Source organism: Megalobrama amblycephala, linkage group LG4, assembly GCF_018812025.1.
Source record: "Megalobrama amblycephala isolate DHTTF-2021 linkage group LG4, ASM1881202v1, whole genome shotgun sequence".
NCBI lineage: Eukaryota > Metazoa > Chordata > Actinopteri > Cypriniformes > Xenocyprididae > Megalobrama > Megalobrama amblycephala.
This window is the reverse complement of record NC_063047.1, coordinates 56,208,380-56,228,184: the sequence shown is the minus strand read 5'-3', so window position 1 is coordinate 56,228,184 and position 19,805 is coordinate 56,208,380. Positions and strand designations below refer to the sequence as shown.

Below are 19,805 nucleotides of genomic sequence, written 5' to 3'. Positions count from 1 at the left end.
AGGGGTGGAGCTAAGACGCGAGGAAAGGAAGCGAGGAAAGGAAACGAGGATGCACAAATAAGGCTGCGTTCCAGTTCGGTTTTTAAATTTTTTTTAAAAAAATATACTTTGGACACAGGCTCATTTGTTTGTTAGATACGATCGCTGCTCAGATTGCATCCTTTCTTGAAGAACGATGACAGAGAGCAGATCATTCAGAAGAAATGTGACATGTTTTTTTGTTTTGCAATGGACATTCATATTTTACCCAAGTGCCACGGATTGGATTCATCTCGCGATCTCTATTTCATTATAAAGGTATGAAGTCCCATTTGATTTTCCATGTTGTTATTTGCACAACCAACACTACTGCTGTTGGAGCATCTATATCTTAAAAAACACCGTAGATTGACAGTAAACCTTTAGAACGTTCTGATGATAAAACTTATCTTCATTAATATTTTAGATCGTATCTTAGATAGATATATAGCTCCTTTGCTGCTAACATGGTCACGTCGAGCTAGGCAGGCGTGGTTTCAGCAACCAGTCATATCAGCTCAAACCACCTCCCCGCCTCTTTGCCCATTTTCAGTTATCCGGGAGTGACGTGCGGTGACGCGCAGCTAAGATGGCCGCGGCCTCATTTAGGCGTCAAAACTGCTGTTCAGAACTCTATGGGTGACGTCACGGACGCTACGTCCATATTTTTTTTACAGTCTGTGGTTTTAATATGCTCCGGTTCATAGAGATTTTTAGATTTTTAGTCCTAAGGCTTTTTAGGTCAGGTAGAATCTGCGATCTCTGACCCAGTTTGTTCGCTGGCTTCCATGGCTGCAATTTGCTGCATGTGTTTTCCGCCAACTGGCAACCTGGGGTGGCGAAATACTATTGGGTAAATTGGCAATGTGCGGTCTTGCACAAACCAAAAAAAAAAAAAACAGAAATTTCGACACGGAACACAAATTTCCAAGTAAAATAACTGGCTGCAGCAATGGTTTTCAGAGAAACCAGTATGTGAACTAAGCATGTTTAATAAATATCTGCAAACATATGGTATTTTTATGTTTTAGTACAGTCAAAAACTTACATAGAACACCTTTAATATATGCACTGTATTAGCCTATATAATCATTATATTTTACTTAACCTTTTAGTGATGTCCTATATAATGTATGTTTAAATAAATCTGTTGAAAATGACAGCCACTATGTAGAAATGATTATATTTCAACAACGAATTGGAGTAAAAATATTTAGAAGTTAATGCAAAAACTGCCTTAAGTGCAGCTTACATGTTTGCATAGGCCTACAACTTGTTATTTGAGTGATGATTATTTTATCTAAAAATAAAAAGCAACTGAATTTAGGCTAATAGTTTAAGCTCAGTTGTTAACCTTTAATATTATAGTAGCATAATGTTCAAGTAAGGGCTCCCTACATAGTTTATAACATTATCAGAGATCATTTTTTTTATCCTTAAGAAACTTTTAGTTATAATTTAATTTAATACAAAGACAAAAATGCAGTTTGTTCAGTAAACCACTGTTTAATAAAAAAAAAAGGAGTTTTATGTTTAGTTTTGTCCCCACCTGCTGTACGGAACCATTATCGAACCATGACTTCAAAACCGAGGTACATACCGAACCATGAGTTTTGTGTATCGTTACACCCCTACATTCTAAAGCAATTTAAACTTATAAACTCATAAATTCAACCACTCACACACTCACTCACTCACATACTCACACACTCACTTATTCACTCTCACACACTCACATACATACTTACTCACACACTCACATATACACTCACATACTCACTAGGGGTGGGACAAAATATCAATATGGCGATATATTTTCGTCCTTTTCTGTGCAACATGAGAACCGATACGCTGCGCCAAAAATCAATATTTTAATTAATAAAACAAGGCGCTATAAATAGATTTCTCTGCTCAAAGCGTCACTACTTCAAGGCAGCGCTCAACACATGAATGAATGAGGGGAAATGTGAACATAAGTAAACTACCCTTTAACAGGATGGCATTCAGCTGTCACAGTCACCCTCAGGTTCTGTTTGTTTTGGTTCTGTCGTCATACATGCTTCCTTGTTCCATGTTCCCGCCACTCATCAATCACCATGGACACTAACCACCATCACAGCTGCATGTCACTAGTTAATCTCCCTTTGTGTATATCAGTTCCTGTTTGTGTTCAGTTCTTTGTCCGATCACCGTCCATGTATGTTGTGTTGCACCTGCTCTTCTGCCCGTTGGATTCTTCATTAAACTAGTATTTGAATTTGTTATCTTCATCTTCATCTGTGTCTGCGTTCCTGCAACCCAGCGTGACAGATGATCAGACCGCCCACAATGGACGATAGGGCTAGAGTGATCGTCCTGGCTCAGGACTCGGACTTGCGGTCCATCCGCTGCACCTCAGAATCCACCTCAGCCCTCGGGTACTCTGGCAACTCCGGTCGTTGCCGCGGCATCGCCTGGGTCTCCAGTACCTGGGTCTTCAATACCTCTCCGTCTGCGCCTGCGGATCCATCGGCCACGCCTCCGTCGGTCGTCCCCCAGCTGTCGTCAGCCACATCACCATCTGGACTCCTCCCTCCCTCATCTCCTCCGCAGGCTATCAGCACTGGGGAGCTCTGGGTCTGTGCCATCAGCTGTTTACCACCTACGCCGCCAGGGGATTGTCATCCTCCCTTCACCACTCCTTCGTCACCATCACCTCGCCCACCTCCAGAACCCCCTCCGGGGGGGGGGATGTAACGTCACAGTCACCCTCAGGTTCTGTTTGTTTTGGTTCTGTCGTCATGTGTGCTTCCTTGTTCCATGTTCCTGCCACTCATCAATCACCATGGACACTAACCACCATCACAGCTGCAAGTCATTAGTCAATTTCCCTTTGTGTATATTCAGTTCTTTGTCTGATCACCATACATGCATGTTGTGTTGCACCTGCTTTTCTGCCCGTTGGAGTCTTCATTAAACTAGTATTTGCATTTGTTATCTTCATCTGTGTCTGCCTTCCTGCAACCCAGCGTGACAACAGCAGTGTGAGTAAAATAGATGCCCCAGCCATGTTTAAGTTCAAAGTCTTGACACACTTTTACACAACTTTTATGACAAACGAAGACATCTTTGACGTTCTTCACCGAGCACTTAGATATACATAAGAGCGTTTGAAAGCATATATTAGGGATCCGCTGATAGATGCCTGCTTTCGAACGCTCCCGTGTATATCTATGCAAGCGCTCAGTGAAGAACGTCAAAGGGTCTGTTTGCACCTGGTCACTTCATGCATTTTCTCTGATCGGATAGCTATCCAATCGTGAAAAGACCAGGTCTAAACTCTAAATGCTCTCCGAAACGCATTTGAGATGGATTTAAATCCGATCGCTCAAACCACTTCAGGGCCCCGTTCTTCATACATTGCTAACTCAGTTAGCTGGATTTGACTGATGACGATTTGGTACTATCTTGGATTGTTTGGTTCTTCAATGCTCATCCTGGACTTGCTGTCATAGCAACAGGTCCGTAAGCTTAAACCTGCTCGGGAGCAGGCTTATTTCACAAACAGGATTAGATTGCATCTTTTTAAGCGGAAGTGATGCTCAAAGTTTGTCCCACCCACTGCTACTTTCCCACAAGAGTACCCTAATGTAAACCAGAGACAATAATGATTTAAAAATAAATTTGTAAATATTATAATGTTGTGTAGTATATCATAATAGACACAGCCAGTTTTACTCATTGAGAGATTCAATCGTGAGGAAAAAAATAATTACCTAATAATTTTATTGGAGTTTCACACACATGATGAACAGATAGTCTATGCTGTGCGTGCATTAATTTGAATCGCGACAGCTACTATGGGAGTAGCTTATTGAAGCGCAGGAGATGCAGATAACTTGATCTTGACCCTTAAGAAACTTTAATGCTGTCAAATCTGTTTCAAAGGTAAATTAATTGCTAATTACAACATTGAAATAAAAAATGCCTGTACAAATACTAGAAATCGTGAATATAGCCTAAATAATTGGGTAATCATTTTTTTAAAAACAGTGCACATTTCATTTATCTATTATAGCATTTATGTCGTTCTTCTGTCATTTTATTCGTATGGCTGTTTCCTTATAAATGTTTATAAAATTCGTCAAGTTTTTCATCAGGTGTTTTTTTTTTTTAAATATATGATGTCACATTGCCATCTTGACTCTAGCCAATCGCTGCATTGCTGATCGTGGTTTGAGTATCGATACATCTACCCTTTTCAGGGAACACGAGAACGCGCAGTAATCTTGAGTTCAGTTATCACAATTAGAAGATCTAGCATTTGTCAAATCATCTCAGATGTATTAAGCAATGTACAAAGAACAGACCCCAGGAGGTGGTCTGGGATGCATTCCAGTCAAACTGTATATGCATCAGTCTAAATGCATCTGGTTGTTGAAGCTCCATATGTAAATTTTACTTCTCCCAAAAATACTAAAACTGAAACGTGTGAGAGTTAAAGTAATGACACCTTACCAGTGCTGTTGCCGCTCTCTCCTATTGCAGTATTTGATTTTGAAATTAGCTGATGGTCAATAAAATGCACCTCATATTTGTTGCTTTCGGTGACTTGAACCCAATTAAATCTGCACATAGCGTGGGAACCGAAGATCGGATTTATCTGTTTTGTGAATAAAGAGAGAAAACCTGCACTTAACCTGTTCACTGGCATTTTGTTTTGATAGACAGATATCATGATGTATCATTATAGGATTATATAGATATCGATTATCGCAAAATCCCAATATTATCATTATTGTGAGCCATGTATCGTGAGGTACCCTGTAATTCCCACCCCTAATTCTCACACACTCACTCACACTTACAATACTAACTCTCACACACTCACTTACTCACACGTGCATACTTACACACTCACTCCCTCAATCACACTCACATACTCACACTCACATGTTTGTTTTTGTGAATTGTGGGGACATTCCATAGGCGTAATGGTTTTTATACTGTACAAACCGTATTTTCTATCCTCCTACACTACCCCTACCCCTAAACCTAACCATCACAGGAAACTGTGCACATTTTAACTTTCTCACAAAAACTCATTCTGTATGATTTATAAGCCTTTTGAAAAGTGGGGACATGTGGGACAAATGTCCTCATAAGTCAACTCTTCTTGTAATACCTATGTCATACCCATGTCATTATACACATTTGTGTCCTGATATGTCACAAAAATGCACACACACACACACACACTCATTCACACACTCATACCAAAGTCCCTTTAAGACAAGTCATTTCACTCGGCAGCCATCTTTGAAAAGCCTCTCAGGCATGCAAGAGCAGCTCCTATCTCTTTGAATGGGGAAACATCAAATTCTTCAAAGCTGTTCGCCAAGCTTTGACTAAATTTCATATTTGAAATCACCAATTAAATCTGACAACAACTGTCTAAAATTTTGTTTCTAGACACTCGAATTATGACAAAAAACTGCATTTTTCAGGCTAGCTCAAGCTATTGCGCATGCACCGTCTCTATGGGAAGCGCGGGTCTGACTGTTTCTATAGGAACCAGAGCTTCTAATGGCCGCTGCAGTGACGCGATGACTTTACCAATAGGTCCGAGGTGAAAAAATACTATAGTAAATAGTGTTTTTGAACCATACTAATATGGTAAATTGTAGTATACTATATAAATTATAGTATTTACAACAGTTTGGTAAAGAATCCTTCAGCATACTGTAATATTAACTACAGTGAACTGATAAACTGTAATAAATACTGTAGTATACTTTATTTTTTACTACAGTAAACTGTAGTGTATATTCCTGAGTACCCTAGCGACCACATAGCAACACTCTAGCAACCACCCTGAGTACCCTAACAACTGCATAGCAACACCTTAGCAACCACCCCAAATACCCTAGCAACCGCATAGCAACACCTTAGCAACCACCCCAAATACCCTAGCAACCGCATAGCAACACCTTAGCAACCATCTATCTATCTATCTATCTATCTATCTATCTATCTATCTATCTATCTATCTATCTATCTATCTATCTATCTTTTAAACTACCAAACTGAAACTATTTCAAACTGAAAAGCTTTTAAAACTACTCCAAACTTTCTGGCTAGGCTTTTTCAAGCCAACTTAAAGTTTGTCTATGAACTTTACTCATCTAGTTTAATGGACTACAACTTGCCCTATAATAATTGAAAATGTTCTGATGTTCTGAACAATTTGTTATTGTTCAGTAACACATAAGGCTTCATTAGTTAACATGTTCATTCATTATTACCAAACTGACAATGAAAAATTGTATTTGTGTTATCATTTGCAAGTTATTTTAGAATTTAGTTATTTATCTTATTTAATTATTTAACCTGACTTACTACTGTTCCAAATATAAGTTGCTTAAAAATAGAATATATTGTGTTCAATGGAAGAAAAAAAAAGTAAACACATAAATAACACTTTTTAGAACTGTTTTTACCAGTTGCAATTTGCTTTTAGTTATTAACTTCAAACCTTCCATTTTAATCCTTTTATTATCTGAAGCTCTGTTAAAGTAGGAAGTATGATCAGCTCCACATATCAACTGAGACATTTTGCGCAACTTTAAACCGCCAACCTTATTCAGTTTAAATCATCTCGCACCAAATAATCCCGTGTTTGTCAAAAGTCATCTAGTGTAGGCCTCAATTGTAGCCTGCGAGTGTTCACCTTGGTTTAAACAAAATATGTTGCAACTACTAATCCATTCAACGGTATTAATAATCAAAACCAACGTATTATACTAGATATTATATTTATTAAGTGCCTTTATAGCTACGACAAAAACCATATAAACCAATTTTTAAAAAACTGACCTAGCAGTTGAAAGCAGTGTATCAAGACTGCTTCCTGACTCTCCGAGTGAGAGAGTAAAATGGCAACTGGCTTGAGTTTGCGCACACACTGTCCAACTACACTGTCGCGATTTCGGCACACTATACGCTCAACGTGAATACAGAATCAACCAAGAAAAGATGTAAAAGTTACTCACCAAAATACTACCAAATACTGTGGGGGAAAAAAACTAACCGTCAGTGTTCTTGCTATGAACAAATAGCTGTGCCCTATAAAGTCACGCCCACGGTGCGCATAAGCCAATGGTGACAAGCAAGCAGACAGTAAAACCCCTGCAAACCATGATGCGGTATCTCCCGGGTTCTTTCCTTAGTATTTTAAAAACCTCTCGAGGATATTATTGTCGACGTTCATATGGAGGTATTTTTAATACGTTTTTAGAGTTCAACTACGTCCATAGTTAAATGCAGTCTGTTAAATTGCACGGTGTAATGGGGTAGCAAGCGTGTTTTATTGCAAAAATGTCTGACCTTGCAAGTAGCTCACTGGCTAAGCAGTACTGTGAAAGCGTTTAGATCAACAATATGCTGGTCAGTCTGTCATCCAGCACAACTTACTTGATCGTCTACAAAATGTACTAGTTGAAATGCAGTGTTTGGGGTTGCCTTTCATGTCAACAAGCGACAGCTTTAAACTGCATCGTACCGATTAAACTACACCAGTTGACGGCTAGCACCATATAATTTATTTCATCTAACAAACCGCATATGCACGACCACGTCTGTCATGCTGTTTGATAGTTATCTTTTAAGACCATTCGCGCGATCGTCGCTTATAGCTAAAAATGTTATATTTTCACGGTTATAGAATATAAACGTGTTGAGCGATCTGTGCTGGTTCTGCCGTTGGTTTACAAATATCTAAAAAGCAAATGTCTGATTTTTAATGTAATGTTTTAGGTTTTTTTAATGATTTCATTAAGCTATTTTATTCGTTTATTTTTGTTCATCTCCTAATGACTTAATATTTCCTTGGTACTTGCTTCGGTTTATAGCAACGCCTGTCTCTTGTTGTAGGTGGGGAAACGTCTATGGTTAATTGGAGACCATAACAAATTGTTCTAACATCAAAAGGAAAAAAAAAAAATGTTTTGCGTTTCCATGACTTTCCTGTATGTGTGTCTTTCTTATGAGGAAAATAAAAGAAGATATTTGAGAAAGGTCTGTGGTGTTTGTCCATCCAGAGGAAGTCACACCCAAACTTTTACCAGCATTCTTCAAAATTAAATATCTTCTTTTGTGTTCTGCAGAGGAAATGCATACAGGTGTGGAACAATGATGTAAAACAACACACGTGTAGTCTTATAATTGTACATTACAAAATGAAAAATGAAAATATTAAAAACTTTGCTAGATTTAGAATGTTAATATTTGCGGAAATGTGTCATCACATGCTTCTGAAAAGAATCCATGAATTCTGTTGAGAAATTTGTTGCTAAGTGTTCCAACATAACTTTGTAATTTGATCCTCAAAAAAGTTAACACATTACCACCCTAATACAGAACGCATACTGCAGACATCCATTTTTTAATATAAAGCTACCTGTAATCATACTAGAGTTTACCTTTTCAAGAAAACTTTGAATTATAAGAATTAAAAAAGTTTTCAAAGTGTTTTATTTACTATACTACAAGGGATTTGTTTTTTTAATCCAAAGTGTAGCTCGGTAAAACAGACTAGGCTGCATTTCCCAAAAGCATTGTAAGGCCAAGTATATCATAATGACACTTGGTGCCAGTGGTTTCTATGATCTGTTTGGAGTTACAGTGTTTTTGGGAAATGCTAGTCAATTCAACTAGGAAATAGTCATACCTCACAACACCAATAAATCTGTGAATCATCAAAACAATTTTCTAAAAAATATATATTTATACAGAAAACAATTTAATTTGAAACTTAAATTACCTCTGATGTAACTGACTCATTTTTATAAGTCATGCAAAGTTTTGGGATGCACTTTTTGTCCATGAAGATTTTGAGTTCCTAAGTCTCTATGGTGCCCTGTTGGCCTGTATAACCAGTACAAAATTCAAAAAGTATTTATTACTTACACTAGATAATGTTGCATAAACATTACACCATCACTTCAAAAGTATTATACTGAGTAAGACGTATGAGTAATACTGAAAATATTAAATTGCAGCGCAACATCCCCATTTGCCCTTCAGATGAGGCTCATGTTTATAACCGTAATCTTAGGGGGTAAACTCATTTAAAGTAATGTAATCATCTGGTTTTAGCCAGGTATCTGTCAAACAGAGCACATCTATGTTATGGTATGTGTGTGATTATATGATTTACAAACAGAGCTTTTCTAGAAAATGATCTAATATTCAGCAAATCAAGCTTTATCATTTTTATCTCTATTCTTTTTTTATTTGTTGAACATCAATTAAATAATTACACTTAAATGGGTTCAGGAGTTTTTCGTATTTACTAGTTTGGGGAACAGACACAGTCTCTGCTAAAAAAGACAATAGTGTCATTATTCATTAGTCAGTTCAGTGTTGATTCGACTCGGTTCAATAACTGTGTAAAGTTCTACAATTATGAAATGAGTTCAATTCAGCTATAAGCATCTCTGCAGAAAACAGTGATGCCAAATCAGTAATATTACTGAATATTAAGTGTCCCCAACTAAGCAAGCCAAATGGTAACCGACCAACATCTTATTTTGAATATGAGACAGATACCTTTTTTGTGTGTGTCAAGAAGACGCCTGGGTCATTATTTAACCAAAATCAAAAAATAAAATAAGAAATGATGATGTGGACCATTAAGATTTTTTTGTGTAGTGTCATTATTTTCCTGACAAGAAAAATAAGAAATTAAAAAAATATATAAGCTCAATTTTGAAAAAAGTTGAGAGGAAGAGGAAGATTATCATTATTGCATTACAGTAACTGGAAAGTAATGCAAATTATTGAGAAAAATTAAAATCATTTAAAAAAAGAAACATCCAGACACATTACAGTAATGACATTTGGAGGATATACTAATTGTTATGAAAATTATTTTACTATGTAAAAAAATTAATTGTTTTAAAATGGGCTTTATTTTCTTTCTACAAAATATATGTTTTTCCCCCTTCTTTTGAATTTGGTTTGAAATGTAATCTGTTACAACCTGTAACTCTTTAGGGCATACCATGTACCCTCAGCAGCAAGTAGGTTTCTGAGAAGTTTAAGCTTCATGTCAATGACAACAGTAAAGTTGCAGGCATGATACTTAATGACAGGACTATGGATTTAGAGTACTTGAGTCTGTTAACTATGATCACTGTCTCAGGATTTGTTCAACTTCAGAGTCATCACTCTTTCTCTCTATCTCTCTCTCTCTCCTGTACTCAGTACTCACCGGACAGCAGTACACAAGCTCAGACTCACAGCAGTACGATGGAAGGTTGTATCCAAGCCACATCCCAACAAGCTCTGTCCAAAAGGCTATTTTGGCTGTAGGTTCTGGAGTGGCTGCTCTAAAGAATCCCTACAGACATGGTGAGGCTGTAATAACCCTGCATGATGTCAACCTATAGTGATGACTGCATATCAGGCTTCTTGATCACTCTTTCTGTAAAGAACAGCTAGTTAGTTTCTTTTTCAGTCTTGGTAGGTGGAAAGTCCACAGTTTTTTGGTGAAATCAATACTTAATAACAAAAACAACACTTTGTCATTCATTTTCATTCATTTTCTGGGTGCCCTGAGTCTTGAACCTGAAATGCTACAGTGATGTTAGCAATTGACACACCACCAGACCCAGATGGAATCTGCAGACCTTTTTGAGGGAAAACCTGCAGAATCCATTCTGTGGAATGGATTTAAATATGGTAGAATGGGGAGACATTTTATTGGTACCTATACTGAATGTACATTCAAAGTGACAATATACAAATTTAATATACAAACACAAGAGATGGGTAATGTGTAGAACATTGTATGACGGATATTCCAATTCTGTGGAAATTTGCGACGCTTTCTGTGGATAAGCATATTGTTGGCAGTAAGCATGCCATTTATGTAACCAAACATCACTCCCCAGTAGCCTTTGAAAAGGTTGAAAGGTGTTTTTTGTGGATGGTATTTCCTAAATCATGTGAACTGGAATTACTGTAATCCCCATGATTCAATACTTGCATGTATATTAACATATTTTACCGAAACAGATATGGTTGCTGTGCTCGGGGAAACCACAGGGCACCAGGCCCTGATCAAGTTAAGAGATCGGATGAAAAATGACTCTGAAGGTTGCACTATTCTTGTGTATGTCACATTTGTTTTCTTTGACTACTGTTAAAACTGTTTATGGCACATTATCATCATCCATAACGGACATCAAATCTCCTTGGTAATCCATACTACTTTAATACTGCACCTTTGTGTTCAAATTTTGTCTCTAGAGAGCGTCCAAGGATCCGCTTATCTACATTAGACCTCACACAAATGTCAGCTTTGCCAGATGGGACTTTAGGAAGAGAGTATCTCCGTTTTTTAGAAGAAAATGTAAGACAAATGAAAAAACACACATTTTCATGTAACATTTGCGAATAGGCCAAATTAACCATTGTCATCTCACCTTTTTTCAGAGAGTCACCCCCGACTCCAGGGCTGATGTGAAGTTTGTTGACAATGAAGAGCTAGCGTATGTCATGCAACGATATCGTGAAGTCCATGACCTGTTGCATACCTTGCTTGGTATGCCCACCAATATGCTTGGTGAGAGTTTTGTACGATAACACAAAACATGTCCACTTTTACAGGTGTTTAGAGATTTGATCTATTGTATGCATCCCCTTAGAGGTTTTAGGTAAGTTCAGGTTTTAGGCTTTTGGTTTTATGTAAATAAAATGCTGTATTGGAGCTGTTTTGCCACTGAGGTACATTGAGCTCCCTAGATCATCATCAATAAAATCTCTTTTTGTGATCTTTACCATCCATTAGCCATATTCCAGGCTGACAGCCAGTACACAACACAAATGCTGGAAGCTTCAAATAATAGAATGAATTTTTCATCTTTTGAAAGATTTTCTTGCTGTTCTTTACCCACAGGTGAGGTTGCTGTGAAATGGTTTGAAGCTGCACAGACTGGCCTGCCCATGTGTGTTCTTGGGGCAACGCTTGGACCCCTCCGATTGTCTGTCAGGTGAGTTCAATGTTCTGAGTTCATTACAAATTTTCTAGCTGTGTGGACAGCAACTGTACATGTTGTCAATTATTAATATTAATAAAAGTAATAATTATTAACATAAGTGCTTTAATTGTTAACATAAGCCCTCCAGAATTATTTGTCCTATAGACTTCCATTGTAAGTGTGTTACTGTCAAAGCGATTAACATTATTGGGAGTCAACATTATTGTCTGTGGAAACTGACCGAAAGTTAGAGGTCTGAAGTGCTTTTTTCTCTGAAGAGATTTTTTCCCCCCAAAATTAAAATTTTGTCATGAATTACTCATGTCGTTCCAAAGATTTTTGTTCATCTTCGAAACACAAATTAAGATATTTTGGTAACACTTTACAATAAGGTTTCATTAGTTAACATTAGTGAACTACTTTAGTTAATATTAACTAAGAGTGAACAATGTTTCTACAGCATTTATTAGTTATCTTAGTTAATGTTAATTTCAACATTTACTAATACATTGTTAAAAATCAAAAGTTAAATTTGTTAACATTTGTTAATGCACTGTAAACTAACATGAACAAACAAAGAATGACTATATTTTTAACTAACATTAAAGTTGCTCTAAGTGATCCTGGGTGGAGTAACTTCCTGTTGACGTTCAAAGTGTTGTCAAACAAAACAGAGGCTAGCTAGACCCTCCCTCCTCTTCCTCCTCCCCCTACCCTCCATGCTTCCTGAAACAGTCATGAACGCGCATTTAAAATCATTCTTGTCAGTTATTGGCTGGAGCATGTTTATTATGTTTTGTGGTCCAGGCTGCACCAGTTTGTTTTTATTGCTGTTTTCGGAGCTTGTGGCGACTACAGAGACCGTGTTTTTTACAGTGTGTTCAGGGGACAGGCAGCTAGTGGATAGTGAGGAGATGTTTGCTGTATGTGACAAAAAATGATTTGGCCTAAAAACGCGTGACATCATTTAGAGCACCTTTAACAAAGATTAATAAATACTGTAACAAACGTATTGCTCATTGTAAGTTCATGTTAGTTAGAGCACATCAAATATGGTAAACAAAAGTCAACTGTACTGCTTGACACGCAAGAATAAACCTCACTGGTTCTCACACTTCATTAAACCACTTAATTCATAAGGGTTTATTTTGCGATCTTTTGATGAACATCTGAAGACCAGAGTTATGGGTAAATAGACTTTCAATGGAAGGACAGAAATCTCTTAAGGCCCCCGTATACTTCAAACGAAGTTCTTATTTGTTCTTCGTTTAGGAGTAAAACGAAGTTCAAAATGTGTTACCAGCGATATACTGTAATTGAACATCTGACGCCGCCCTCACTGCTGAGTGCGACAGTTAGATATATGTAAATACGTGCTGTATACTTTCTACTCAGTAATAAAATAACCAACAAAAATGAAAAAACGGCAAGCCTTTTTTTATAAAAAGCATAAGAAAAGCATCTGATCATAATAACATTGGTATGTTAGCACGAGCTCTGCAAGTTAACACTCCAGTCACTTTTATTTTTATAGCACTTCATTCAATAGATTGCTTAAAAGCAAGAAGCTTTACAGTATCAAATATAGAAAAACGGTGTAGGTGCCTCATTTTATCATAAGCACAACTTCATTTTGTGCTATAAGGCTATCCAGTGTGTTCATGTTTTCACCCGCGGAGATCTTACTTCAACAAACTCTACAAACGAAATGAGTCAGAGAACAGTTCCACGCGAATGAAGGCGGAGCCTCAACGCACACCTCCTATTGCGTTATCGTCATGGACCACTGGTAGTACGAAGGTGTTTTGCCGCTGGAGTGAACTTTTCCTAAAAGTTCGCTTTGGCAAGCCGTTTCGAACTTCCAAAAAGAACACAAAACAAACTTTGTTTTGGCCTGATTTTGTTCGAAATGATGTCACATCAGTTCATTCTTCAATTTCTTTTGAAGTATATCGGGGACTTTAGATTTCATTAAAAATATATTCATTTGTGTTCTAAAGATAAACCAAAGTTTTAAGGGTTTGGAACGACATGAGGGTGAGTAATTGGTAACAGAATTTTTTCATTTATTTATTTTAGGTAAACTAACTCTTTAAGTTGTAATGAAACCACAAAAATTCCTTTATGTAGATGTACAACCAATAACAAATTAAAATCAGATAAATGTATTCAAATAGCACAGTGATCATTTGGACTGATTTTGAAGTGAAATTATTAATTGAAATGTTGTTGTAAAATAACAGGAATACATAAATCTGCTGAAATTTTCCATGATTACAACCAACATTTGTCCTCGCTGAGTATTTCCCATTCTTATGTCCATGTGTCATTATGGTTTAGTTCTTGTTTCATTATGGTCATTTTGAAAGGTTTCATTATGATGACTTCCTAGCACTTTACTGGCTCTGATGTCACCACAAGGAAATTACATACATCCTACTGTTAATTTTCTGCTTCCTCCTAATGCAGGAAATTATGTCTGTAAACCAATTTAGAAGATGTCTTTTCTAAAGACCCTTAGAAAGATATTTCTGTATCTGGGCAATTAATTATGATGGCTATTTTAGTACATTAATTTGATTTTAATTAGATTTTAAGGTATCATTGCATTAGTCTAAAAGGTAATGTACCATGGAAATATTTAATGTTTGGCATGAATATAAGAACTTTCAATCATATTTCACAATCATATTTCACCCCAAAATCATAATTTTAATGACATATAAGCACATTTACTGTAATGCAAGAAATGTTTAAATTTTGATAGTATTTGTTGTATTGCCTTTAACTTGTTTTAATAAAAAAGCATGTTACAGTAATGAATAAATGTGTCAAATTTGATATTTTTTGGAGTCAGTCGTCTACAGTTGCTGGTTCAGTCTCTGGGACCTTGGGCTCTGCGCAGTGGCAGTCGTGCCCGATGTGTTCTGAGCATCTTTTATGAACGGCGCTGGGAGCAGAACCTCGATGAACTCAGAGACCAGCTGAACATTGAGCCACCCCCTCTCAATCTGATCCCATCCAGCAAGAATACTTCTTCAAACTCATAGTACGGTCTACTCATAGACGGTACCTGTCTAACTGAAATAACTGTTGGAAATTTTAGCTTGTTGTAGAGCCCCACAAGGAACCTACATACATCCCATTGTTAACAACGATCACCTTTCTTTTCCTTCTTCCTCCTACAAGGGGAAATGATGCCTAAAAATAAATGTCACGTAACGAGAAAATACTATGGCAAGCATAGTGAATTCATTAGTTCATTCAGGAAGAAGATGAAGGAAGTTATTCTGTTTAATACTGATGTTTAATAAAAAAAAAAATGTAAACATCTATTTGTTATAGGGTATTAATACAAACCCCATTTCCAGAAAAGTTGGGACATTTTGTAAAATGCAATAAAAAACACAATTTGTGATTTGTTAATTCTCTTGAACCTTTTTTTAACTGACAAAAGTACAAAGAAAAGATTTCCAATGTTTTTGCTGACCAATGGTGTGATGGTGTGAGGACCCTATTTTAATTGCTCAGTCAATTATTCTTCTTCTCCGAAATGAATCACATTTTTGAGGGCCTAAACATGCTCGAAAACTCATGAAACTTTGCTCCCGCATCAGAAGTGGTGAAAATTTACATCTGATATGGGTTTAAGAATTAAGTGTGGCAAAATGGCTTGATAGCGCCACCTACAAGTATGAAATTCAGTAGACACATGTAACAGTCCAATACCTACAAAAAAGTCCCTGGGTGCAAAATCTGTAAATCCAACAGGAAGTGAGATATTTTGAGTTTTCTATGCAAAATTTTTGCAGTTTTTGCTATTTCCAGATGTATTTTAACGAACTCCTCCTAGAGATTTTATCAGATAAACATCATATTTGGTCATCATAAAGGCCTTTTCGACGTTAAATTGCAAAGATCTAGAGCAGGGATGGTCAACTTCAGTCCTGGAGGGCCACTGCCCAGCAGAGTTTAGCTCCAACCCTAATCAAACACACCTGAACCAGCTAATCAAGGTCTTTAGTAGAAAGTTATAGGCAAGTGAGTTTTTATCAGGGATGGAGATAAACTCTGCAGGACACTGGCCCTCCAGGACCGGAGTTGCCCATCCCTGATCTAGAGTTTTCGCTGAAGGGCGTGTCCGTGGCGGCCTGACAAAGTCTGGTGATTCGCCATGAAATAGGAAGTTGTTGTAACTCGGGCATACAATGGCTGATCTGCCCCAAACTTCACATGTTTTATGAGTCATGACCTGAAGAGATCTATATGGCAATATTCAGTAACAGTCATAGTGCCACCTGCTGGCAACAGGAAATGCCTTGCTTTGCACTGTAATTCACTCCCACAAACACATTTAAATATGCCATGAAGTACGAAACATGCTAGAAACACGTTAAATCATGCAACACTTGGCTAAGTGCTAAAGTATGCAATTAACGCCACGAAAAAAAAAGAAGTTGTTGTAACTCAGGCATACAATGTCCCATCTGCCCCAAACTTCACATGTTTGGTAAGAGTCCTGACCTGAATATATCTACATCCTCGCTACCTGTTGGCAGCAGGAAGTGTGGCACGTCGAAATGACTTTGCCATATTTCATGCTGTCTCAAAATAGTACAGTTGAGCACACTTAGATGTTCTTAAGATTATCTTAAGAAGTACTAAGGCGGATTCTTAGTATGTTAAGTACAAAATTAGTGCACGAAAATAGAGCACTGTAAATACATTATAGAAATGTACTTTTTTTTCACCTGGGGCTACCGGGTGGCGGTGGCCCCAGGTGTGAGGGCCCTTTCATCGCTGCTTGCAGCTTTAATTGTATTTTGTAAATATAAACAAATTTTGATGGCTGCAGCATACTCCAAAAAAGTTGGGACTGAGGCAAAATAAAAGTGAAAAGATTATATAATAAACTGTTTTTTTAAACAGTCCACAATTAGCAGATGAATTGGTAATAGGTGAGGGTATCGTGTTTGGGTGTAAAAGCTTCTCAGTCTTTGGAAGCAAAGATGAGTCATGGTACACCACTTTGTGCCAAATGTCATGAGAGAATCTTTAACCATCTACCATACATAATATTGTAAAAAGATTCAGGGAATCCAGTGAAATCTTAGTCCATGTAGGGCAAGGCAGGAGACCTCCGCTGAAATTGTATGACCTTTGAGCACTCACTGCATGAGAAACCGTCATGCTGCTGTGTTAAATATAGCCACATGTGCTCAAGAGTACTTTGGAAAACCTTTGTCACTTAACAGTCTGACGCTGCATCAAGAAATGCAACTCGAATGTCTGTTACGCAAGGAGAAATCTATACATCTGTTCATTGCAGAGTTGCTGCAGAGTTCTCTGGGCCTGAGATTCAGCTGTTCTGTTTTTGGAAAAACGAGTTCTCAGTTCATCCAGATTTTCATCAGCGACAGGTGCAAAAGCAAACATCTGTCATGGTATGGAGATGCATCAGTGCAAACAGCATGGGTGGCTTGCATATGTGTGAAGGAATCATTGATGTGGAGGCGTATATATTGGGATTGTACAGAGACATATACTACTATCAAGATGACATCTTTCCTGAGAAGCCAGACAATGCCAGGCCTCATTCTGCACATGCTACAACAGAGTAGTTTCTAGACACTCTGCACAGTAGAGTGGATGTACCTGACTGTCTGCCTGCAGTCCAGATCTGTCTCTTATTGAAAATGTATGGCTTATCATGAAAAGGAGAATCAGACAACGATGACCACAGACTGTTCAGGATCAGGCGAGATTCCACTTGCCAAATTGCAACAATTAGTATCCTCAATTCCCAAATGTTTAAAAATTAAAATTAAAAGGAAAGGTGATGTGTCACAATGAAAAACATGCCTTTGTCCCAACTTTTTTGGAGTGTGTTGCAGCCATCAAAATCAAAATTTGTTTATACTTACAAAATACAATAAAGTTGTTCAGTGAAAACATTGGAAAACTTTTCTTTGTACTTGTGTCAGTTAAATAAATGTTGAAGAGAATTAACAAATCACAGATTCTTGATTTTATTGCATTTTACAAAATGTCCTGACACCCAACTTTTCTGGAAATTGAATTTGTATTAATATTCTATTAGCACTGGCCTCTTGAGTGTTCATTGGTGCTTTTACTTTGGAGTTTAACCAGTACATGTGGCATCTTTAATTTTTACTCAATACAATGCTCTGTTCAATTTTGTATTTTGGTAATTTGTATATTTTAATTTTTGTTTCATATTATTTTACTCTCGTTAATTTCTCTATATCCTTCTGAGTATTATTTTGCATCTATTTCAAATGTGCTGCAGCATGAGTGAAGTCTGTTCTCAGATTGTGAACCGGAAGAAAAAGAATATTGTCCTCTGCTTCCCTCTAGTGTCTCAATCTGAAGGTGCCTGCTGGGCAGTGTTGAGTAAATAGTTATTTATCTGTTGCAAAGCTGGAATATGCTTGGTTTTTTATGCTGTAGTCATAAAGTTCCTGGAATGTGACAGAGACCTGCAGTATTTGTGCTGGGAATTTCAAGACTTTTTGTTTTACTAATGATGGCACAATTAACAGTTTCACAATAGAAAATGTAAATATTACATTGAAATTACATAATAGCTTATTATATGCATTGTGTGTACATTGTTAAACAACAAAAGTTACTATATTTTAATTTATTATTTTTAATTTATCAATCTATTACTATTACTATATAAATTAATTTATTAATTTATTTTGCACTTTGCCTGTTTACAAAAAAAAAAAAAAAAAAAAATCAATGTGTTCCCCAATGGTCTGAAATTGGCTGTACATGCTTTTCTTTTCTTCTTATCTTGTGTTTCCCTTCCTGTGTATTTTTTAAATGCCCATTTTTATACACAGCAGAATTGTTTTTTGAATATGGTTGTAAACAGACTTAAAAAAATTCAGCTTTCCTTTATGAGCTTCAATACTATTGTGCCAAATCATTAATCCGTGTATTCTCTATATACCGTGTCTCCTGAAGGGCTGTGGAAGTGCTGGAGCTTATCCTGGCATCTCGAACCAAAGGCAGGAAAATATTCAGTGGAAGGGTGGTCAGTACATCACAGGACTTTCTACACCATGTGTTTTTTATTGTCTTCGGAACATAAAAGAATACATTTATTAGACTTTGGCTATTGAGTTCCCAAAACTGACAACAAAGTACCATGGACCATACAACTCATGTGCAATATATGTGTTCTGAAGACATGCAACACTTTTGTGTTGTTATTTGATGAAAATCTTCTCCTCTACTGTAGCTGAACAGTCATACTGGTTTGGAATGGAGTACATTAGACTCTTTTACATTAAAAAAAAATCAAAATTCCTGAAAAGTTGTACTCATTTAACATTCTGTTCTGTTTCATTTCAAACAATTCTATAACTTACTTTAAACAATTTAAAGTTGTATATGCAATTATGGATGTAACTGATTGAACACTCAAGGTATAAAATTAGCCTATACTTGCAGCTTTTGAGAAATAGCTGTAGATTAGTCTGGGTAAACCCAGCCTGATCTGCCGACGATTTGATTTCGCTCAGCAACTCAGTCTGGAAACCCGTGCATTCATTTCTGCTGTGCTGTTACACTTTTGCGGGAACCAATCACAGACTGGCTTATCCACCTTGCTCACTATTGGCGGGTATAACACGATGACGATAGAGAAGCGACGGCAGCAGCTTTCAAACTCTATCTGATCTACCCGTCTCTCGCACGACCGTCACTCCAAAATAACAATGCACAATCACA

At 37.1% G+C, this 19,805-nt stretch overlaps 2 protein-coding genes across 6 annotated transcripts in view; one reads left to right on the top strand and one right to left on the bottom strand.

Annotated features, from left to right (window-relative positions):
• The window catches only part of traf2b (Tnf receptor-associated factor 2b), a 47,293-nt gene extending 40,113 nt beyond the window's left edge, over positions 1-7,180 (bottom strand). The window contains exon 1 of one of the 3 annotated variants that reach the window (XM_048190125.1): positions 7,050-7,180. The gene's annotated coding sequence lies outside the window, so the exon portion shown is untranslated. Of the gene's footprint in view, positions 1-2,003; positions 2,153-6,873; positions 7,023-7,049 lie in introns of those variants that run through there. The other 2 variants (XM_048190126.1, XM_048190128.1) reach the window with 2 other exon arrangements.
• Positions 7,148-19,389, top strand: coq4 (coenzyme Q4 homolog (S. cerevisiae)). Of its 3 annotated transcripts, XM_048190136.1 has the most exons (8): positions 7,148-7,273; positions 10,264-10,410; positions 11,077-11,173; positions 11,311-11,413; positions 11,497-11,626; positions 11,960-12,053; positions 14,899-15,090; positions 19,038-19,389. In XM_048190136.1, coding segments are annotated over exons 1-8 (882 nt in total). In that variant the 5' UTR covers positions 7,148-7,155; the 3' UTR covers positions 19,039-19,389. The 3 variants fall into 3 exon arrangements, with proteins under 3 accessions (XP_048046093.1, XP_048046094.1, XP_048046092.1); XM_048190137.1 differs by lacking the exon at positions 14,899-15,090; XM_048190135.1 differs by lacking the exon at positions 19,038-19,389 and having other exon boundaries at positions 14,899-15,467.
• Positions 19,390-19,805: the final 416 nt, after the last annotated feature.

Bases quoted from the DNA above. Each gene is read 5' to 3' on its own strand.
- coq4 (XM_048190136.1), top strand. From the start codon at position 7,156: ATGGTGACAAGCAAGCAGACAGTAAAACCCCTGCAAACCATGATGCGG. The intron at 7,274-10,263 runs GTATTTTTAATA...TCCTGTACTCAG, and splicing joins TTGTCGACGTTCATATGGAG to TACTCACCGGACAGCAGTAC. The intron at 12,054-14,898 runs GTGAGTTCAATG...TTTTGGAGTCAG, and splicing joins CCCCTCCGATTGTCTGTCAG to TCGTCTACAGTTGCTGGTTC.